At 53.8% G+C, this 22435-nt stretch overlaps 8 protein-coding genes across 8 annotated transcripts; 5 read left to right on the top strand and 3 right to left on the bottom strand.

Moving 5' to 3' along the window:
- Positions 1–753: 753 nt before the first annotated feature.
- On the top strand, positions 754–1542 carry HMPREF1541_04401 (uncharacterized protein; the record flags this gene model as incomplete). The annotated part of the gene is made up of 1 exon (XM_008718747.1): positions 754–1542. The coding sequence occupies one exon, from the start codon at positions 754–756 to the stop codon at positions 1540–1542; it is 789 nt and encodes a 262-aa protein (XP_008716969.1).
- Positions 1543–1644: 102 nt separating this feature from the next.
- HMPREF1541_04400 (uncharacterized protein) lies at positions 1645–2661 on the bottom strand (the record flags this gene model as incomplete). Its single annotated transcript, XM_008718746.1, has 1 exon — positions 1645–2661. One exon carries the CDS (start codon positions 2659–2661, stop codon positions 1645–1647), a length of 1017 nt encoding a protein of 338 aa, XP_008716968.1.
- An 822-nt stretch (positions 2662–3483) lies between these two features.
- On the bottom strand, positions 3484–6479 carry HMPREF1541_04399 (uncharacterized protein; the record flags this gene model as incomplete). Its single annotated transcript, XM_008718745.1, has 5 exons — positions 3484–5082; positions 5131–5193; positions 5244–5681; positions 5795–6252; positions 6311–6479. The coding sequence occupies 5 exons, from the start codon at positions 6477–6479 to the stop codon at positions 3484–3486; spliced, it is 2727 nt and encodes a 908-aa protein (XP_008716967.1).
- A 1308-nt stretch (positions 6480–7787) lies between these two features.
- Positions 7788–8461, bottom strand: HMPREF1541_04398 (uncharacterized protein; the record flags this gene model as incomplete). Its single annotated transcript, XM_008718744.1, has 4 exons — positions 7788–7796; positions 7845–7889; positions 7936–8061; positions 8132–8461. The coding sequence occupies 4 exons, from the start codon at positions 8459–8461 to the stop codon at positions 7788–7790; spliced, it is 510 nt and encodes a 169-aa protein (XP_008716966.1).
- Positions 8462–8924: 463 nt separating this feature from the next.
- Positions 8925–10628, top strand: HMPREF1541_04397 (uncharacterized protein; the record flags this gene model as incomplete). Its single annotated transcript, XM_008718743.1, has 1 exon — positions 8925–10628. One exon carries the CDS (start codon positions 8925–8927, stop codon positions 10626–10628), a length of 1704 nt encoding a protein of 567 aa, XP_008716965.1.
- Positions 10629–11814: 1186 nt separating this feature from the next.
- On the top strand, positions 11815–13352 carry HMPREF1541_04396 (uncharacterized protein; the record flags this gene model as incomplete). The annotated part of the gene is made up of 2 exons (XM_008718742.1): positions 11815–11862; positions 11985–13352. The coding sequence occupies 2 exons, from the start codon at positions 11815–11817 to the stop codon at positions 13350–13352; spliced, it is 1416 nt and encodes a 471-aa protein (XP_008716964.1).
- A 654-nt stretch (positions 13353–14006) lies between these two features.
- On the top strand, positions 14007–16031 carry HMPREF1541_04395 (uncharacterized protein; the record flags this gene model as incomplete). Its single annotated transcript, XM_008718741.1, has 1 exon — positions 14007–16031. The coding sequence occupies one exon, from the start codon at positions 14007–14009 to the stop codon at positions 16029–16031; it is 2025 nt and encodes a 674-aa protein (XP_008716963.1).
- Positions 16032–17848: 1817 nt separating this feature from the next.
- On the top strand, positions 17849–21201 carry HMPREF1541_04394 (uncharacterized protein; the record flags this gene model as incomplete). The annotated part of the gene is made up of 7 exons (XM_008718740.1): positions 17849–17946; positions 17994–18219; positions 18273–18332; positions 18378–18689; positions 18736–18940; positions 18998–19624; positions 19673–21201. 7 exons carry the CDS (start codon positions 17849–17851, stop codon positions 21199–21201), a joined length of 3057 nt encoding a protein of 1018 aa, XP_008716962.1.
- Between the last annotated feature and the right edge of the window lie 1234 nt (positions 21202–22435).

The raw sequence follows: 22435 nt of genomic DNA, 5'->3' as shown, positions 1-22435 counted from the left end.
AACCAAGGGATAGATGTCCGGATGTATTCGTGTGGGTCGCAGATACGTTGATGAGCTTTTCAAGTCTTCCGGCTGCTGCTCGTTTGGCTCCTTTTGAAACAATTTGGCCACGCGGTTTCGGCGCGTCGCGTCGAGGTTGAGCTGCTAGTGACGTCACAAGGGAGCTTCTACGATCTACGAATACTGTGAACTCGTCTGTGACCCTCACCACTCCTCGCCGGCGAACAGACATACAGAGAGCCGAGTCACCTGTGTATGTTATCCATCATCGCTCAAGTGACAGAGAGGTGAGCTGGTCGTAGGCCTCGAGTGGTCAGACAGGACCGAGTGCTGGTTCAGGTACATTTAATCGTTGTTCGAGGCTACCGGCCTCCTGTTCATCTATTGATGTCAGTTGACACCAGCTTTCACTTCTACTAGTTCCTCCTGAAAACCTCGGACCAGCACCTACTTACCTGAGGAGAAAGTCTCCCATTGCATGGGTAGAATTTTGAATATAATCCGCCTGCCAGGACCCAATTCGGGCACTTATACCCGGAGAGATTCTGGGCGGCTGGATTCCACAATATCTCTCCGCAGCGCCCCCGCCCAAACCTTTCCTAAACGACAAGAGCATATACAAAAGGGCAGCTGATACTCTTCTTGATTGCGAAAAGGCGTCGGTTTCACAACTGATCGCCCTTGTACCAGCAGCCTTGCGGTCATTCTAGTACATAGACTACACCGGAACAAAACCTGATCAGTCCACCCAGCATGGCGAACTCCCAAGCACACGCGCACGCCCACAAGCATGCAGCCATGGCCATCAAAGCTGCGAATGGCGACGACTTCACAGAAAAGAACCGCGCCCACTGGGACCAGAACGCTCGCACCTACACCTCCCAACCCTGGCAACAAGAAATGATCGCGCGCATCAACTCCTTCCTAGCTGCCAATGCCGAATGGCTCGGTCTCCCGCCCAGACAGTCCTCGTCCGCTGACAATAGCAATGCCCGACCAATCCGCGTCCTGGACTACGCGTGCGGGCCTGGCACCGTCACCGCCATTCTGGGTCCACGAGCCAATGAATGGAAGGGCATCGACCTCAGCGCCGAGATGTGCAAGATGTACAACGAGCGTTTCGCTTCAGTGCCGGAATCGGACAAGGCCCTAAAGCCATTCACTGCGCACGCAACGAACGGCAACCTCCTAAGAGAAGGCGGCGATGAGGGCTTCGGCGGCCCTGAGTGGCAAGGCTTTGACATGGTTTGTATTGGTTTGGGCTTCCATCACTTTGAAGACCTGCCGCTCGCCACGAAGACGCTGGTGGAGCGCCTACGTCCTGGCGGGGTTTTCATGATCGTTGACCTGGTGACGCATGAGCCGGAGGAGTCGACGCGGCACCTCGTCGCGCATGCGGGATTTGATTTTGAGAAAGTTAGAGGATTGTTTGAGGGACAAGGGTTGCAGGACGTGCAATGGAGAGTCATGGAGGAGGAAGTTTTGATTCGAGGGACAATGCCTAGGCGAGTGTTTGTGGCGAAGGGGCGAAAGCCGGAGTAGATTACCCGCGTAGCAAATCGAACCCTGGTCGGTATGAATGGATTGGCATCGGCCACGGAAGGTGAACTCGGCTTGACAGAAGTGATTGCTGGAGTCTGTATTCTAGCCGATATCGAAACCGGCAAGGTCGATATCGCTGACCCGATTTCGCGTTTGACCTGCAGCGTCTTTGGAGTTTTGTTGTCTCTTCAAACCCTCCGTCTCCTTCCTTTTTCGCCTCTCTTCCCTAGTCTCCGGCTGCTCTTCGTGCTTGGAACTCTCTCTTTCAAGGGTTGACTGCAGCTCCTCCATCAGCCGCCTCTTGCGCTCCACGTTAAATTCAAAACGCTCATTGACAACGTTCGCACACATCGCCAAGTATTCCTCGCTGACCATGGCTACACCCTGATCACTGGACTCGTCCCAAACCCCTACCATACTCTCGAAGACAATTCCGTTCGTTCGGATAGCCACCATTACACCCTCGCCAACCTGCTCTGAGTCGAGGGCTTTGAGAGACTGTACGCCACTCTCGCGGAAGCCGGCATTGATTGCTGCGGATAGGAGTGGACGGGCGTGCTGCAGAGATGCGCAGAGGACATGTAGAATCAAGGGGGAGAACGTGAGGCGGATGAGACGGTGCAAGGAGTGATGAGTCGCTCGATCAAGGTTGACCGAGGACCTAGAGAGCTTGAAGAAAGATGCCCAGTGCTCTTCATTTATTGACGCGGAAGCTTGGGGAAGGGGTTCATGGGAGACGAAGAGCCAATGCCCGCCGCCTTTACCGCCAGGAGCTGTCTTAAGTGCTTGTGTTGCGCCTAGAGGAGTTTGATCACTGCCGATAACGGTGCTCTGGGCGTGTCCGTCTGGTGTGTCATCAGTGTTTGCGATTGGGGATGCCTCTGTGCGCGGAAACGTCTTCTTCGGACCCTCAACGAATACGGCAACTCGGCCTGCGCAACTGCTTGTCGTCACCCAACCTTGGGCGTTATTGATGAGTTGGATCAAATCTAGGATCTGGATGTCGACACTGCCTTTCGGAGACTTATCCTCGTAGTCTCTGGCGTCAAGAGCAAGCGCCGAAAGGATGCCTTGTTTCTTGGCTAAGAACTGTGGCGAGGGCGGTGGTGACGGCTTCATGCCGAGCAGTCAGACAAGAGGGACGCAATTCCGTGGGTAGATGCTGGAAAAGCAGCCCTTCTAGAATCGTTGGCAGCAAGTCGTTTGGCGGCTAACCGGCTGATGTTGCTTTTTAGGAGTCCCCTTCAAGTACGAATCGCCGTTTCAACACCGTCCTACCGGTCCTGCAACATCGCACAAGACTACGTGGACTCATCTGTGACACGGGACAGCATTACGACGACAGTGCTAGGTATTTAGTTAGGAGAAGGTAGAATTTCAACGGGCAAAAGTGCCGATCGTTGCGGGCATGCAGGAGAGTGGGACCCGTGTGTCAGTGGAGACTTGCTTCAGACGCTTCTACTCGTGTCGGTAACCACAAATCCTTGATCATGGTATCATCCATGTTATTTTCTATGCTATGCGCCTCGAGGTCTTCCTACTAAAGAGCCTCAAAACGCTTTTCGACGCGTTGGGGTATCAAATCGTAAGTTCATGTGGCTCATTAGGCGTGACTCGATGCCAGTGGCCCTTCCCAACACCCTGCAAATCAAAAATTCAACACCATGTTCGTGTCCAAGCCCGACGATGAGAAACCCAGCAATTCGCTCCTTTGATCCAACTGTCGCCGTCATGGACAATGACTGACGTCTTGGTCCGCCGAATCGTTGAGTGACGATCAAAACTAGACGCCTCCGCTAAAGCTACAAGCTGATAAGAGATAGTCGTGTGAGCAGGTCTGGTGGCCACCTTTGCACAGGCACCGAAGAAGAGGCTTGATCCATCAGTGAGATGAATTTTCGGCCGACAAGCAATGCCACACAGGGCTGTAAAGAGAGGCATTTAGCCGCGGAAACCACGACCCTTGCCCTTGGCGGAGCGGCTGGGAGTGTCCCACTCCTCTTCCTCATCACCCTCGGGGATAGTAGGAGCTGCGACAACGGTGTTGCTAGCCGGAGCGCGACGAGGAGGGGTGCCGACAGCGCCGAATTTGCCCACAGGAGGGTCGTCCAGAGTGAAGTTGTCCATGGAAAGAGTGTAAGAGTTCTTGCTTGGGGACTTGCTGCGACGACGAAGGAAAGAAATGCTCTCCTGCGACTCACGATCAGCACGACGGCTACCTCTCTGGCTGCTTCGCGAAGAAGGAGCAGCGAAGGGATCAACGCCAGAACCGTACTGTTTAGCCTGGGGAGTGTTCTCGACCGACTTGGTGGCGATAACTTGCTCGGCAATCTTGGAGAAGTCCACCTCGTGACCATTTCCAGGGCTCGTGATACGAACAGTGTTGTTCACAGGAGCAGAAAATGCCGAAGTGTATGCTGATCGAATGCCAACCGACGGCGTGGCTTGGTCTTCAACATCCTGGGCACCAATGTTGGTGATGTTCGAGTAGCCGCGGGTGTGGAAGCTCGCAGTGGCCTGAGGGTGCATGGAACCGTAGCCAGGACGAGCAACAGCCTCGTTATTGGTGGCGGGCTTGGTCTGCGTACCGTGCATCTGGCTAGCAGAACCAGAGGGAAAACTGGGGCCAGCAGGGTTCATGATAGAGGAAACACCACGAATCTGAGCTTGGATGCGCTGGTGCTCGGCCTCGGCCTCGGCAGTAGGAGGAGGAAGACCAGCCTGAGCAAAGATCTCGGCCAAAGACTTGACTGGAATCTGAGTAGTAGACGCCTGCATCCGGTGACGCCAAGCACCATACTGCTCACGGGGAATGTGAACAATGTCATCTCCGGGCTTCGAGATCTCGGGACGGTCGATGCCTTTCTTGTCATAGACGCCGAGGCTGCGCATCTTGACTTCGATCTGGGTCTCGACATAGGGCTCAGGCATAAGATCGCTGGGAACATCGTAACCTCGCGCGGGGAAGAACTGCTCCCAAGCACGCTGCATGAGGACCTTCATGAGGATCTCTTCGGCACGGCCCATATCGTGGAAGGAGTACTCGACGGCGTTCTTGTTGCCCATCTTTTGAGCCTTCATGACCATATCTTCGACCCACCAAACGCGACGGCTGTCCGTGGTGAGCTCAACAACGTTGTCGACTGAGAAGGCGAGGCGACCACGCTGCGCCATGGTGAACAGGCAGCCACTATCAAACAACTCCATCCATTGCTCGAGGTCATGGTCGTTGACCTCAGGAGGGATGCTCATGGTAGAAAAGGGCCAGACACGACAGAACCGGCTCATTCCAATCTCCTCGCCATAGTCAGACATGATGTCGGTGAGCTGGCTCTTCTGACGCTCAGAGAAGCCAGGGCAGCGAAGACCAACGTTGACGAAGTTGGTGCAGAGAGTCTGGGTCAGGCCGACTTGCTTGTTGTTGCGGCGAATGTGCTCTTGATCATACACGCTGCGCGAAAGGACGATCAGCATGGCTTTGTAGGCTTCGAAAAGTTCGTCGCGCTCGCTCATCTTGAAGTAGGGGGAGGCCCAGGGGTACTGTTCATGGTCAGTATATGCTCATGTTCGTGGCTGCAGGCAACGCACCTTCAATACTGTCGCCATGATCGATTCGTAGCAACGCTGAAGCGCTTTCTGAGGGAAGGGAGCCTATGAAGTCTGTCAGTATTCCCATGGGCAGGAAGGTGCAGGGATATTACTCGAGTGGGTTGCTCGGAGTGCAACTTGGTGCAGTACAGTTCCTCTGCGGTCAGGAAGCCCTGGAAGCCAGCGCTGTATGGCTCGACCTCGAAGTCGGGCTTGATCTTGATAGGAATACCGGTGCTGGGGTGCCAGTAGATTTCCTTAGCACGAGGGAAGATCTCGGCCATCAGCTTACCTTGAGAGGCAATAGAGATGTTGACAGGGCGATTACCCAGCTTGGGCACCTTGTTATCATCCTGCAGCAACTTGTAACGATCCATGACCGCATCAGCCGTCATCTGGTCAGGCATCTCAAGCCAAGCGTCGGCAGTCTTGCCGGTCGAACGCTCCATGAGGATGTGGACGGGATAGTTCACTGTGCTACCGCCAATTTGAATCATGAAGGCCTTGTTCATGAACATGACAATCTCTGAGTACGAGACACCGAATGGGATCTGCAAGCGATACGTCAGTCATATGTTTAAGGATAGGTAACTTGTGTCTTAAAGGTAAGGCCTCGGTAGGCTTGGTGCAGCAGAGGTCATTTGTCGTTGGATACGAGACTTACGTTCTTGAGACGCAACACTGGGTCAGTGGAAGGGAAGACACCACGAGCGAGGTTGACGAAAGGAGGGTTGTTATCAACGTGGAAGCCGTAAGGGCGCTCGGATGGAAAGTCGTCGGGGAGCAAGTCCTCAAGCTCGGGCTGCACGCCCATGTAGCGACCGAGAGCGGACTGAGGGTGAGTAACTTCCTGTGCAATAGGAGCGCCACCTGGAGCGAAGTCGGACTCAACACTGCGGTAGTCTTCGTGATCATCAAGACCGTAGTCAAGCTTGGCAGTAGTGTCGCGGTCGTGGTAGCGGGCGTCCGAACCCATGACAGGCATGGAAGCGGCCGAACCGTGCATCAGCGCTTGAAGCTGCGCGATGCGGCTCTGATCACCTCGGGGAGGCACCTGGTTGTGATGCGTCATCTTGATTTTGCTTGCGGCAGGGTAGTTGCTGACTACCGGGACGATGAAGCCTGACTGCAGGTCAGTTGCGAAACTCAGAAGTTGAAAAAGAAGTTGAAATAAACTTACGAGGCTCTTGGGCGACGAACGGGTCGGCGAGCTGGTCGGTCTCGAGCTCTGGGAAAGGCTCGACCTTCGGCGACGGGGAGGAAGGCGAAGGAGTTCTCAGGACAAAATGCTCAACCGCAGGGTCGAGGCTTTTGGTGTCTCCAGGAGTGGAGACATCGCTGTCACTCATGACAGTGGGCGAAGCGTACGGCATCACCGCGGTGACCAAGTTCTTTTTGGCTAGAGCAAGAAGTAAGTTTAGTATCCTCTCTTACACGTCTCCTGAGGTGCACAAATGCATACTTACAGCTCAAGAACAGGCGAGATGATGTGGGCGATGTGGTGGGTGGTAGAAGGTAGGTCCAGAAGGAAGTTTCGTGAAAGGGAAAAATAGGATGGCGCCTTGTGGGCCGCCGCAAGGCTACTGGCAAACATGTTCCTATCAAGCAGGCTACGCGAGGCATACTATGATACACTTAAGGTAGGGAGTGAATAGCTCCGGACAGACACAGCCTCGTTGACGTAAGTCGGTGAATACTCCTGGTACCTAACTAGGGTGAAGGGAGCATGCAAAGGGTTCTGGTGAATACAGAACTGGAAACCCTGGATTGTGAGTAGACAGAGTGCTAAATCAAAGTGCATGCATGCCAGTGAAAGCGGACCTCGTTGTGCCATGTGAAAGGACAGCATGAGATGAATCTTGTCATAATGCCACTTACAAAGTACCTGTGGTCCATAATGAACGACATGAACAGGCTGTGGTGCGATTCTACTGGCATTCAGATTACTCCTATTACATTAAGCAGGCCCTGCAGGGGTAGTAGACACAAACAGTGGGGCGGCAACTCCACGAAATGGTGTATAGCTTACTGTGTTCAAGATGTCTTCCACGTCTCAATCACCAAGAACTTGGAGCAATAACAGCTGGCACAGGAGACCTCAAGCGTGTGGTTCCTCGGTTACACGGACTTACGTGTGCTGGGGCCCCCCTTTATCGCAGAGTAGAGTTGAACATCACGAGATCGCCGTCGGAGTCAGGAATCAAGGCAGTCTCCATGCTTTCGCTAATCATATCCGAATGGTTTGAAAAAGTAGGAAATCTGGAGCAGTCTGGTACGTGCAATGACACCTCATTCGTTCAATTCGTGCTTCATCGACAGTCGAACGACTTTCTACATACTACGAAAAAAGGAGGTCGTGCCTTGTCAGGCGCCTGGTTGCCTCATCTTGGCAATGCCAAGCCTCATTCCCAGCTCCTGCGAAAGTCATCGGCCTGAGGCCCCATGGTCTCGAACATCACATAGATAATATAATAAGCACCCCAAGGATTTGGAAATTGGCTCTATGGTCGTAGACTTTTTATTTTCGCATGTTGCTGGGTATCGTACAACAGCAATACTTTCTTGGTGCGGCCCGTTCTTGTGGCCGCAAATGTGAACTTGCGCAAGCGTCGACCCTTCAAGTAGGATGACTCTTCCATCTAGGTCGATAGGGGCATTCAGTCAAACTGTGAGGGCTTAGTCAACCGACAGCAAATCTCGCGGAAACAACTCACCGGTGTCAAGAATGACTCAGCCACGAATCTGGCTCTGGCATTCAACTAAATAGGGTCAGCTCAGTTGCACAGCCTAGGTAAGAAGGCTTACGAAAAGCTTCATCTCCGAGATCTCCTTATCCACTTCCTCCATGAACTGGATGATAAAGTCGACGAGTTTGTGCTTCAGCATCTCCTCAGTATGTGTGTTCGTGATCAAGAATGAGATATCGTAACCCTGAGCAGAGTGTTAAATTTCGCTCAAAACATAGAGGAGATCCCAGCAACTTGGTCGGGGTGAGCCTTACCTTGACCGGCTTCCTCCGTAGAATGAAGAAGCTCTCTGCTCTTTGGGTCAAGAATCTCGTGAATTTATGGACCAGGATGTGTTCGATCTCATCGGCCTGTTTAATGCGAATGCTGACTCGTACACTATTGACAGAAGGCTCAATGAACACCTTTTCATTCTCGTTGCGGGCGACTGTCAACGGGTTAAGCAGGACTTCAGGGGATGACGCGGCTTCGATCTCGGGGACATTATGTCGCTCAGACGCCTGCGAGGCAAAGTTGCTCAGGGACAGAGCGGCGGTCAGAGACGAGCGCACGCATTGGAGGTACGGACGGAGGCTCTGGGACATCTTGGGGTCTACCCGCTCGAGGCGGGGCGAAGATGGGAGTCGGCGGGACTGATCGAAGGGTCGTGCATGCGCCTAGGATATGTCAATGCCAGCGCATGCGCCTCGAGTTGCCACAAAGCTTTTGGGACCGAGTATGGCGCTGGAACTGCGAAAGCTCCTCTGATGGTGCCTGCCGGGGAAAGGTGAGGGTGCGCATTCAGCGACAGCCCACCTTCGCGGAGTCAGCCCGGGCTTGGCATCTAGATCAGGCTGTACCTTGCATTACGTCGCCGCGGTTGACTATTTCCTATTTCTTTACCAATCCACGCCCTTAGAAAGTCCATTGTATTTCAAAAACGATTTGATCCTGGTTGCTTTCATCACCAAGATAACAGCCACATAGACTCTGACGAAACCTACCAGCCCACGATACCCTCAAGTCCTTTCATCGTACAATCGGTCCCGCCTCGCTGCCCCCACCGTTATGTCCACCATACCCATCGTTATCCTGCACCAGGGCAAGAAATATGACCTCGACCTTGACACTGCCAACGATGCCGAAACTCTCAGATTCCAGATATTTTCTCTCACCGGTGTCGAGCCAGAAAACCAAACCGTCCTCCTGCCTAAGGGAAAGTTGAAGAATGACACCGATTTGTCCTCACTCAAGCTCAAGTCCAAGCAATTGGTCAGGGTGCTTGGTACTGCTTCAGGTGAAGCTGGTGCTCTGGTCGCCCCGACTGAGAAGCCTAAGTTCCTCGAAGATTTGACCGAGGCTGAGGCAGCTCGGATGGAGGGTGCTACTCCGGCCGGCCTTGTCAACCTAGGGAACACCTGCTACCTGAACTCAACCATTCAGGTTCTGCGCGCTATGCCGGAGTTGCGCACTGAACTCGCAAGCTACAAGTCGAGTCCTGGTACGGGTCCGAGCCTGCAAAGCCTCAACAGCCTGGGTCTTAATGCGCTGGGTGGCGACATGACCTCGCAGCTACGTGATCTACTCAATGAGATGTCCGATACCCAAGCAGGCTTCAATCCGTTCATATTCCTCAATGCATTCCGACAAGCATATCCACAATTCGCACAGAAGGACAAGACAGGTCGTGGTTTCGCGCAGCAGGATGCAGAAGAAGCCTGGACGCAAATACTTCAACAAGTCAAGCAGAACAGCAAAGGACCAGACGGCAAGCCTGGTTTCGTAGATCGGTATTTGACAGGCAGCGTGCACGCTTCGCTTGCGCCACCTACCGAAGCTGCGGACAATGAGCCAGTAGTCGAGACTGATGAGACATTCGACAAGCTGAGGTGCAACATTGACAGTACTGTGCATCACCTAGCTGAAGGCCTCATGCGTGGATTGACCGATGATATCGAGAAACGATCCGAGAGTCTTGGCCGAGATGCTGTCTATACGAAGACTTCCAGAATTTCACGCTTGCCTGCATACCTTACCGTTCAATTCGTGCGTTTCTTCTGGAAGAAGGATATTTCAAAGAAGGCCAAGATATTGAAGAAGGTCACGTTCCCTGAGGAGCTGGATGTGGTCGACTTTTGCACCGAGCAGTTGCGCAAGAAGCTTATCCCTGTTCGCGATCAGGTCCGCAATTACCGCAAGGATGAACAAGACATGGAGCGGGCCCGTAAGCGGCAAAAGGTTCGCCATCAGCAAGAAGAGGACCGCAAGCACGACGCTGCGGTCAGTGCCGAAGCAGCGCCTATCGCCAAGCTCCGTGAGCAAAAAGAGAAGAAGGAGACTCAAGAAGAGCGCGGAGGGGATCTCGATGCTTACAAAACGGATGCCGAATACGAAGCCGAGAAGGAAGAGGCTTTGCGCAAGGCGCGGAAGGCACTGTACGAAGCAATCGATCCCGAGCTAGCTGCCGACGAAGCGGCCAACAAGTCTGGGCTGTATGAACTCGTTGGCGTCATTACTCATCAGGGCGCCAGTGCAGACAGTGGTCACTACACAGCATATGTGAAGAAGGAAGGCAAGCTTGTGGATGATCCCAAGGCACCTGGGGGCAAACGGCGAGACAGTGATGGCAAGTGGTGGTGGTTCAACGATGACAAGGTCTCGGAAGTGGACGGTGAGCGCATCCAGACACTGTCTGGTGGAGGCGAGACCCATTCGGCTCTCATCCTACTCTACAAGGCTATCCCGCTGCCCAGCAAGGAAGAGGTTGAGTGATCAGCTGACATGGAATCTCATGTGCAATGGACGGAACCAGACGAGACGAGATAAGACGAGGCCTCCGCGGCAAGCATACTGCATAGCATGACAAGGTTATAGACGATGCAAGAACAATAATGCGCATTACATGAGCTCGCGTGGTGCTGGCACCCTTGTCGACTGCTTCCTAACCCGTTCTTCGCGAGATTCCCAATCTGCCCGCTTAGTCGCATTCTGGAGCTTCTGTGCCCGACGACCAGCAGCTTGTCTCAGCCCTACTACCGGCCGGAGGAGCCACATGACGTTGCTTGACAGTAGAACGGGCGATATGAGATCTAGGTGGGATAGAGCCAGGATTTGGAAACGGTTGCAGTCTGAAGGAAACCCCGGAATGTGTCGTGCACCGACTCTCCATGTGCTTCAGCACTAAATTGCAGGCTGCTTGCAGACAACAACCCTCTCGGCCACATGAAGTCCGGTCGGGTCTGGCACGAGAGTTCACGCTGTACAGAGTATCTGCACATACTCCGTACATTTGCATGCATCTCATCTCATGCACGATGAGCAGCATACAAGGTAAAAGCGATAGTGCGTCGCTATGCGAGATTTTGGTGTCGATGGGGATCGCTAGAGGCTCGTCATGGTTTGTTTTTTCGAGTCGATTCCCCCCTATTTTGCTATCTAGCGGCGCCCGAATCCCGAAATTCTGGTCGGCCCTGAGTAATAGTCCAACGCCAAACACGGCGCCGGCTCCTGTACTCCTGATCCGAATGGATCAAAGTCCAACCCAAGAAAGCATCCTCCACTCCCCCCAACTCGGATCGTCAGCTGCCTGCGTTTATGGAAACCTCGAACGAGAAACGTTTGTGGCACACGAATACCCAACGCCAGCCTAAGTCAGCCGCTCATCATTCGTCACAATGTATCCTTGCTGAACGCTGAGATGGGTCTGATCGCAGGGCCCGAACAGACAAGGGCCCGCAGTCCGAGCGACGATGTCGCACGGCGGGCCAAACCGAGGGTTCCAGTCCACGCCCATAAGCCTGGCCGGCAGCCCTCTCGCGTAGATGAATTCGACTTTGTGACTTGCCTGCTTGCCTGCTTGCCTCGTTCCGATCACTTTACTTACACTTACTCTTCGACCGACTGTATTATTTTCAATATGTTTTAATTGCTGTGTGTTTCTAAAAGATTTCTTCCCAGCATGCTATTGTCCTGCTGGCCGAACGAAGCGCTGGAGTTGTACCTGCATGTGCGCCAATTAGACGCTTCGCGTACCGCCGAAGCCTCCTCACACTCGTTCCTACCTGCGGCCTCGCTCCTTTTCCTCTCCTCTCCGTCACCACGGATTCCACCACTCCCCCCGAACCACAGATCCTGTCCCAGAGAGCGCTGGAAAAGCAACCCGTCAGAGATCAAGACATTGATCCTGTGGCCATAGAAGACTCGCAGCTGCAGCACCTAGCCCCTGCCCTGCAGCCACAGGACACTCCGCCAGCTGCGCAATCTCCACCTTCCATCACCCAGATCCAAAGTCAATCTTCGCGACGACGATCTTTTCTGGAGGCTCTCCTCGCACGCCAGCAACGTCGAGGCCAGCGTCGCAATAATCGTGCCGCGACACAGAGAGTTCTCAATCCTATCAACTACGTCCCCCGACCTACCCCCGTGTCCATAGATCGTCAAACGCACCTTCCACCTGGCGCTGAACCAGGCACCGGCGAAGTCCACACACTCCTCAGCCTGCCCGAACAGCGGCGGTCGCGGCAGTATTCTCAAGAGGGTGATCTCGTTGAGCACAGCCCGCAACTGAGCTCTGCTGCTGGTTCTCGGACGAGCATTGGTCTACCGCCCAACCAACGTCGCACTTCCGGCCTCGGATCAGGATCTCATCTACCCGCCATGACCGATGAAAAGTTGAACGAACCAGAGCAGGCGCACCTCGGCGGTGGTCGCTACGACGATCTCGAAGGCCAACAGGCTCAATCCAATGCCCCGTCCCGCCTTGCATCTCAATATGGTATATCTCCTCACGATCAGCCCTCCCAGCCCCCACGCCGCGTATCCTCATCACGGTCTCTCAGACACTTCCGCTCGCAAGGATCTCTACGCTCGCATCCCTCTCGGACAAACACCACCAATCTCGACGATGCGCCACCTTTACCACCGCCACCGCAAACTACTGGTTACCCCTCTGCAGAAGATGGCGACGTCGACGAAGAGCTCGCTTGGGGTCCCTCGCATCCATGCTTTCCCCACCTGAATCCTCACGTTCCCATATCATCTCCCGAGTATACCACCACGCGTGTCATCAGAATCAAACGTGATTGGATGGTCGTTGGCGATTTGGCGCCTACATTCTCGAACATCTATCCTGAAATCCTTGACCCACTGATGAACGAACAAGAATTCCGTTATATCGTCCGCCATATCAATGCAACGCTTGTACAGGCTTTCGACCCATACAGCACCTACAACTGGCTTGATGGAATTCTTGGCTTTGTGACCGGCTGGTTCTGGGAGGATTTTAGACCCACCGGCGTCAAAGGTAGCTTGAAGGAGTTGGAGGCGTGGATGGACAGCTGGAATCGGGAGCAAGGGAGTAGAGAAGGTATCAAGTTGATCAGCCTACGGAGAACAGGTTACATGAATCTCGACATTCAGATACCTGACCCACAGGTCAGAATGGTGGGCGATGACGATGGCCTGGAGCAGGAACCAGAACCGCCTGCGGAGCGATGACATTCCTAATTTTCCTTCCTAGCAGATTATTGTGCGGGTGGACGACTGCCTTGTATTTGCTATTCTAATTGAGCGTTCGAGCATGGTGTTCAGCGATTGAGACACGGGTGGGCCGAGCCAGGAGAAGCCTGGAGTATACTCATTGTCGAGCTCAGAGCTGCTACTACCAAGTATTGTACAATCGACTATTGCAGAGGCTGGGCAGGGGACGACAACCTTACTATGCCATGCTGGAGGGTAATAGACATAATCGTGCAAGCTATAACGAAATGGACAGCTAGTCGGATCAGATTATATCGACCACTCGAGTCTCAACGTCCTTCACAAGTGCTTGCTCACCCCTGCTTGTAGCATGCGGACGAACTCGGCTGAGTCAAGAGGGAGGCCCCGTGCCGCAAAAGTCAAGCGTAGCGATTGACTGCCACACATACATGATACTCGCAACAACGCTGCATATGACACGAGCTTGGTTGCCGTTGGACGCCTGATGCAGCGAACTGCTGCAGCAAAAACACTACAGAATGCAGCCCGCCATTTGGACATTGTTCAGATGATGAGAACCTGAAGTGCACCGTTATGACTTGGATTCAAACTCATCCGCTCGACCTATGAAATGTCCAGCGAAAGCATTTGACTCCTCCCCTGACCTCCACCATGGCTCATCCACCTCATCACGCACCGCAAGCACCCAACCGGCCCGCTGAGGTGATCGTCGTCGGCGCAGGCTGGGGCGGCCTCGCTGCTGCCAGCACCTACGAACGCCTGGCACGTCTCCTCAACCGCTCTATCAACCTCAGCATCATCGACGCACACTCCGCCGCCGGTGGCGTCTGGTCACCTGACCGCCTGTACCCCGGCCTGTACGCGCATACGCCCACCGGCCTCTTTGAGTACGGCGACGCCACCATGGTCGATGCAGAGCACCCTAGATACTCCCCGTTGAGCGGCTACGCGGTGGGCGAGTACCTGCAACGCTACGCACGAGACAAGGGGCTATGGGAGCGGTGCCACTTCGACGAGCGTGTCGTACGAGTGGTGCGGCGTGGCGACGGTCCGAACACAGGGTGGCACGTCCGCACCGTTCGTGTCGATGGTGACGGCGACAAGGACGGCGCGGGCACCACCGACTACGAATGCGACATCCTCCTCCTCGCCCCCGGCCTCTATACGCGGCCGCGACCCCTGCCCTCACTACCCTCCCCCGGCACCTCCAACCCTTTTACCGGCAAATCCTTGCATTCCACGCATATGGGCCGCGAGCTTCCCGCCTTGGTCTCCGACGATTCCATTCGCCACGTACTGGTCGTCGGCTCCGCCAAGTCTGCCGCTGAGGCGTGCAGTCTGTTCCTTCCGGGCACCAGCGGGCAGGAGCGTGGCCGCTTCAGCGTGACGTGGCTGGTGGCGCCCAGCCCTAGAGGAAGGGGTGTGACGTTCTTACTGGCCGATCTTGCGAATCCGGGGGCGGAGAAGGCACTGACGCGAGCAGCGAGCTGCATACATTCAAGCTTGTGGGATCACGGGGCTGGAGGTATGTATGAATTCTTGCATTCGGGAAGGTGGCTGGTGGGCAGTTGGCTGGTGGCGATATTTTGGGCCCTTTTGGATTGCATGGTTGGGTGGTCGGCAAGGAAGGTGTATGGGAAGAGCGGAAAGGGTGAGGTGGTGCGTCCTAGCGGAGTAAGGACGGGCGTGGAGTGGGAGATCCTCAATTGTGTGCAGTTACCGCCCCATCACGAGCTTGTCAAGGCATTGAGCAAAGGGGAAGATGGAATGGTGGAGATGAAGAGGGCGCGGGTCAAGGGACTATCTGGGCGGGAGGCCACCCTCGCGGATGAGGCGGGAAGGGAAGAGGGCGTGCCCTGCGACGCTGTACTGTGGTGCACGGGTTGGCTGCCGAGTGTGGACTTCTTCGAAGGAGAGGAACGCGAGAGGATGGGCGCACCCATGCCGCTCGAAGGAACGGACACTAAACAGGTCTACTTGAACAGCGACATCAATCTGACCAACTCATCCATGGTCGCCGCTGCGGATAAGAGAGTCATGGAGCTCTTCCCGCGCCTCAAAGACCCGCATCCGCCGCCTGACCGTCCGCCCAAACACACCCCCTATGCTCTGTTTCGGAACATCATCTCGCCCTGGTGCCTCACCCACGACGATCGATCAATAGCCTTTGTCGACATGAGCGCCACCGGCGCGACCGCCATCGCCGCCCAGTTGAGTGCGCTCTGGGCCGCGGCTTGGTGTCAGGGAATGCTTGATCGCAAAGCTGTGCTTGGCCTGGACACAGGCACAACGAATCTAGAGCATAGAGCGGACGTAGCCGAAGATGCCATCGAGAGGGAGGCTTACTGGCAGACGGCCCAGGAGATGGCATTCCTGCGGCGGCGGTGGGGTGAGAAGCAGAGCCAGGACCTGCATCTTGGCCCAGCTGTGCAGGCGTATGCGGACCGGCTGTGTCTGGATTTGGAGGTCAAAGTCGAGAGAAAGCGGACAGGGAAAGAGCAGGGCTTCAGACAAAGCTGGCGGGCTTGGGCGAGAGAATGGTTCGAAGGGTATGAGGCGAAAGATTACGAAGGTGTGGTGGAGGAGTTTTTCGAGCGCTGGAAGAAGCGGGAGGGCAGGAGGGAGGGGGAGAGAAAAGGAGACAGCTTGAAGCTTGTCAACGGCGCTGATGATTAGTGCTGGGGAAAATATTGGTTCTTTGCAAACCAAGTCGAGGTATAGCTGCCAAAAACAGTAGATGTAGCCTCCAATGCCCTGTGGTTGTCTGGAATTGCTGGCATTAGTGCTGACCCAACTCACGAATATAAATGTAGATAGAGTTATCGTTCTGGGTGAAAATTCCACGCCTGACGACTCCGACGATCTAGGTACATGTCCATCGGTCCTGTCTTGAGAAACATCATGAGTTTGTACATCTCGTGGAGTGGTTTTTAGGTAGATACTAGCAATGCTAGCTACCTCACCTTTCGCCTCTGATGCATCGTGCCAAGATGTGTAAAACCTGCCCCGGGCTCACCCTACTTCCGGACAAAGCGATGCTGCTTTTGCGTCGCGTCAAGATCGCGCGACCCAGGTGAGCGTGCGCCTAGATGTCCGGCAGTGGAATGAGCCATTATCTAGTTGGTCCACAGCGTCCACGCTATTTTATATACTGTCACACCTTGAATATTTTCTAGCTAAAATGTTTCATGGGACCTAGTAATCTACTTTGCACGTTGTTTAATCCATCGTCAAGTACCTGCTCATGCATTTGTATTGAAGTGATTGTGCTATCGTTACGACCCAGGTCACCCGCAGGCCACGCTAACCACAGGAAAAGGAGGTTAGCCGAGGCAACGACCTAGGACGGAAAGGGAAACCCAGGACCGGTCCCTTGGGGACCCGGGTCCTTGGGGACGACCCAGTACAACCAGAAACACTCCCCAGGGAAACAAGGCCCCTGATCATGGAGCACCGCAGGGTGAGCCAGAATCAGGAAGGAAAGACCTCACTGAAACTGGGCAACTTAAACCGGAGTTACCCCTTCGGGAGCCCATGCTGTACGTCTAAAACCTGCTCGTCGGCCACAACCGGACTTATCAACATACACAACATAGTAAGAATGGAAGGAGGATAGAGCATACAGATAAAAGTCATACAGGTCAGCATTGCTTTCCTTGGCTACACGACGAGCCACTTTCTTGGACCAGCCAACAGAGCGTAAGGTTCAGCTGATCGTGGGGACTATGGTGCCAACATCGAAGGTTTCCCATAGATACGACGCTATCTCGTCTAGGTGCAGGTCCGGATGCTCAATTAAATGTCTCTGCAGGGTATCCAGCATCAGCGGGATTCTCGTGCGGAAGCGGCCAGCGCCGTTTAGAGTTGCGGTTGTGCTGCCGAAGAGCCCCGTAGGTTGGCGCCTACAGCGGTAACGGCGGCCCCGCTACAACCAACAGCCTTCGCGATCTAAGTTTTCGTGTTTGCTCCATCGAATCATATCTTGGATGGGGATGTGCTGAGAAAGTGCCAGATTTAGTGCCATGAAAACATGGCTGAAGCAAAAAGAGGTTTCGCATACCTATAGTTAGGGACGTTCAGCTTCCACCTCCAGATTGAGCTCCTCGAAGCTTCTATGACCCGATGACTGCCCTATGATCTTTGAGCCACAATTTTGCTGCGCCACTGATGTGGCTTGGCAAGAACTTCTGGAGGAGGGCCCTCGGAAGCTCAATACTAAAGCTCCCCCGGCGTTGTTGGGCGCCTAAACGCGGACAAGGATTGGCGGGCCGTTCCCGAACCCTGCCCACCTAAATCGCATGCAGCTGAAAGCCAAGTCCTATGCGGATTCTATGACAACCGCAGTCTGATAATACTGCTAGCTTTTGACATGTCCATGCTGCTGCGACGCGATGTCAGAAAGACGCTATCGTGGATGGAATCCGTTCCGCCGAGATCAGTCTATCAAAACGGTGAGCGTAATGCCCAACCTGCAACTTGATGCGGCAGTAACCATGCATCAGGCTGAGCAATCGGCGGCAACAACTGCACCCACGGAATCATCTCCTGTCGGTCTGAAGGTGGAGATCGAGGGGCGTGAGCCTATTGTTGAGTATGTTGCGAGTCGATATCCGGTGTATAACCGCTAACCTCCTTCAGTATCATCGTCGTACACGGGCTGAATGGCCATCGCGAGGAGACGTGGACAGCAAGTAATGGGATGCACTGGCCTCGCGACCTGATCCCGACCGACATCCCGAACGCGCGTGTACTGAGCTGGGGATATGATGCTAATACACATGGCGATCGCGTCAGCTGCATGTATTTGTATGACCATGCACGGCAGCTGGTATCGGATTTATGCCTGCAGCGAAACCTGACACAAGTAAGTCACACTGGTACAAGAGCTGGGTTAGGATTGAATACTGAGTTCAATAGACAACAACACGGCCGATCATCTTTGTAGCCCACAGCTTGGGCGGGATTGTTGTCAAGAGTGTAGGTGACACCCTGGATGTTAAAGACAAGGTCTTACAACAATAGGCTCTCATCCATGCCGACGCGGCGCGGGAAGGGGCATTGAAAGAGCATCGGTCGATCAAGACGTCAACGTACGGGATCATCTTCATGGGCACACCTCATCAGGGCGGTACCGGTGTCCAGCTGGGGAAGCTCCTCGCCAATATCGCGTCTGTGTTTATTGCTGCAGACACGCGATTACTGCAGCATTTGGAGCGTGACTCAGAATGGCTTCAGCAGCAGCTGGGCCAGTACGGGCTGATCAGTGGCGACTTCGTGACGAAATTCGCGTACGAGGTGTATAAGACGCGAACAGTGGCCGGGCCCTTATTAATGGTAGGCTGACTGCTGATGATCGCTTAGATATATACTAATGGAACAGGTGGTGCCACGGGCGTCGGCGGTGGTGCCAGGGGCAGCCGATGTAGAGCCTATAGCGATCCACGCCGACCATCTGACCATGGTTAAATTTCAGTCAAGAGACGATGGCGGATACAAGACGGTGTCAGGGCAGCTTCAATTAATGGTGCGCGACGCCAAGGCCCGGGTTAGCTTACGATGGGAGGCTGAACGACGGACTGATATCGGTGAGTCGGCTTGATGTACGGTCTAGCACACGATCAGGCATAGTGATGATTGATTAGCGCGCCTTAATCTTGAGGATCACTTCACAGTGCCATTCAGTCTTGCCGAGATACCGGACACAACACACTTTGTCGGTCGAGAACGGGAGCTCAAGGAGCTGCATACCATATTTCACCAAGATTGCGGTCGAAAAATAGTGGTTGTGCACGGTCTTGGAGGGATGGGGAAGACGCAGCTAGCGGTGGCATACGCTAAGCGGTACAAGACGAAGTACCCCGCAATCTTTTGGCTAAATATTCGTGACGAGAATGCGTTGAAGCAGAGCCTCCAGCGGATGGTAGGGCGCATCGAACAACAGTATCCGGATCAGCTGGGTGCCATCGCCCAGGATAGCAATTTGCAACAAACTGCGGACGCAATCAAGGCCTGGCTGGGCTTGGCCAAGAATACTCAATGGCTGGTAATCTTCGACAACTACGACAACCCCAAGATGGCAGGTAATCAGGATCCTGCTGCTGTCGATATCCGTCAGTTTCTGCCGGAGGCCGACCACGGGTCTATTATAGTAACAACACGGTCATCTCAGGTTGAAATTGGCCATCAGATATCATTGAAGAAACTAACGAATATGGACGAGTGTATAAAGATTCTATCTGAGCGATCTGGGTGGGACACAATTGTCAATGGTAAGCTTGTGGCAGCTTATAGATATAATAAAGGCTGACCAGCTATAGACCCTGGTGCTAAGGAGTTAGCAAAAGAGCTCGATGGCCTTCCGCTCGCGCTAACCACAGCACGTGCTTACCTCAAGGAGACCTCGGTGACATATCAGGACTATCAGCGACTGTACAAGGAATCATGGTTACAGCTCCAACAGACTACACCGGAACTGACGTCCTATGAAGACCGAGCAATGTACTCGACATGGAACGTGTCCTGGCAGTATGTGGAGCAGCAGAGCAATATTGCCAGTCAACTCCTACGCTTTTGGGCATACTTTGACAGCCAGGACCTCTGGTATGAGCTGTTGAGAGAAGGACGATTGGAGGGTCATGGGTGGCTGGCCAGCCTAACAAAAAACGAGGTCACATTCACCCATGCGATGAGGCTACTATGCAACGTCGGGCTCGCAGAAGCCAACAATCCTGCTGGGATCAGAAAGGAGCAGAACGGATACAGCATGCACGGCTGTGTCCATGCATGGGTGGTACATGTGTTGAATGATACGTGGAATGTGGAGCAGACAAGGCTGGCGCTGATTTCTGTGGCTCGACATCTACCAGATAGGAATAGTTCGAAGTACTGGCTTGGACAGCAGCGGCTGATGCAACATGTTGCTCGAAGTTGGGCATTTGTTATTGAAGGAATGGTGGGGGATGAGGAGGAGCTGGCGTGGGCTATACATGAGTTTGGAGACACCTACAGCGATCAGGGCAAGATGCAGGAAGCGAAGAAGATGTACCAGCGGGCGCTGCGAGGTTACGAGAAGGTGTGGGGCCCGGACCACACGTCCACCCTTGATACAGTCAATGCCCTGGGGGATCTCTACCTTAATCAGGACAGGTTAGAGAAGGCAGGGAAGATGTATAAACGGGCACTACGAGGGAAGGAGGAGGTGTGGGGCCCCAATCACACATCTACCCTTGATACAGTTAACAACTTAGGGGGTCTCTATTGGAAGCAGGGCAGGATGAAGAAGGCAGGGAAGATGTATGAACGGGCACTACGAGGGAAGGAGGAGGTGTGGGGCCCCAATCACACATCCACTCTTGCTACAGTCAACAATCTAGGGATTCTCTATAAGGACCAGGGCAGGATGAAGAAGGCAGAGAAGATGTTCCAGCGGGCGTTGCGAGGCTATAAGAAGGTATGGGGCCTAAATCACACATCCACTCTCGCTACAGTCAATAATCTAGGGCGTCTTTATACGAGCCAGGGTGAGATGAAGAAGGCAGAGAAGATGTTTCTACAGGCGCTCCAGGGCTATAAGAAGGTGTGGGGCCTAAATCACACACTCACTCTCGGTACAGTCAACAGTCTAGGGATCCTCTATGTAGACCAGAACAAGATGGAGGAGGCGGAGGAGATGTTCCAACAGGCGCTGCAAGGATGCAAGAAGGTGTTGGGGCCGGAGCATATATACACTCTCAACACAGCCAACAACCTTCCGGTTCTCTACGCTGACCAGGGCAAGATGAAGGAGGCGGTGGAAATGTTCAAACAAATACCGACATGGAATGGAGGAAATCCATGCGAGATCTGAACTATCTAATAAGTAAGTAGTTCTTCCTTGGTAGCAGCAAATACAAGACATACGAAAATGATGTGAAATTGGTTTCTAGTAGGACCAGAACTCAACCTTTCTAAGCTATATCTTTTCATCAAGTTCCTCTGATGGTAGTACTGTAGTCCTCACTCGAATCGAGTGGTGGCCTGTAGTTGCATCCTTAAGGCACTTTATCAATATGTGACAAGAAGCGTAGGAAGAAATTTACTTGACGGCTGTGGGGGATAGATCGCCTTTGGCCAGCCATCAAATACATGCAGTAATCTTGTCAGCGTCCTCACTAGACGTAAAGATACACCAACTATAGAGTGTAGCTAATATTAGCGCTGTGACTAGAGGGGTAGAGCTAGATCACTAGCCAGAGGGCAATCATGTGAGGTAGCGATGTAGACTTGTGTCTAAACCTTATATAGTCTTTCTAATTTACTTGTTAAACTTCTTTCTACTTATCCCTCACTACTTTCTATCCTGGGGATACAGTTGCAGGCTCCGGCCCAGACCCGTCAGTCAGCAATCGTCGGGCGCCGGCCCACTATTTTCAAAACGTCGGGGGCGGTCTAAGGTAAAGAGGCAAAGATGGTATCGGAGAGGAGTACAGCGAGAAGAGCCAGGTCACAGGTGGACAAGTCAAGCGAGGAGGAGGAAGGGCGGGGTGGCCGGGGTGGCCGCCAGCATTTTAAGGTGTGTGGCTCAGCAAGTTTGAAGTGCGGCGGACGAAGGTCGAACACTTTCATAGTGGTGACGGTGGGTATCATTTTGTCTGACGGAGGGTTTTGGTCGTGCTGGTTGTAATGGAGGGTGAGGATCGCGCGACGCTCACCCTTTCCTTGCGCCGGACGCCAAGCCTCGTGACAAAGCGGCGAGGCTTGTGCAGCGCCCTGCGCGAGCCGGGGACCAATTTTACTTCTTTTTAAGTGCCAAGACTTTTACTGCCTGGCTTTCACCTTCTTCAGCGGACCCTTTCTCCAGCACTTCTGGAGGTCTGAAACCAAAACTTGCACCAGCTATTCAGTATCGAGGCTAGACTGAAACATGAAATCCTGAAATGCTCGCGACCAAAGCCGGACGCAAACATGGGTTACAGTTTCAAAGCAATTCCGCCTCAGGGCGTCGTGCAAGCCGTGCAGAGGGCTTGCTGCTCTTCAGCAATCCATACATAGCCGTACTCAGGCACACCCCCGAGCGTCATGGCAGCCAGCACCACATCAGC

The sequence above is a fragment of the Cyphellophora europaea genome (assembly GCF_000365145.1).
Source record: "Cyphellophora europaea CBS 101466 unplaced genomic scaffold supercont1.4, whole genome shotgun sequence".
Classification (NCBI taxonomy): domain Eukaryota; kingdom Fungi; phylum Ascomycota; class Eurotiomycetes; order Chaetothyriales; family Cyphellophoraceae; genus Cyphellophora; species Cyphellophora europaea.
The sequence above is the reverse complement of the archived record's forward strand: the minus strand, read 5'-3'. Positions and strand labels throughout refer to the sequence as shown.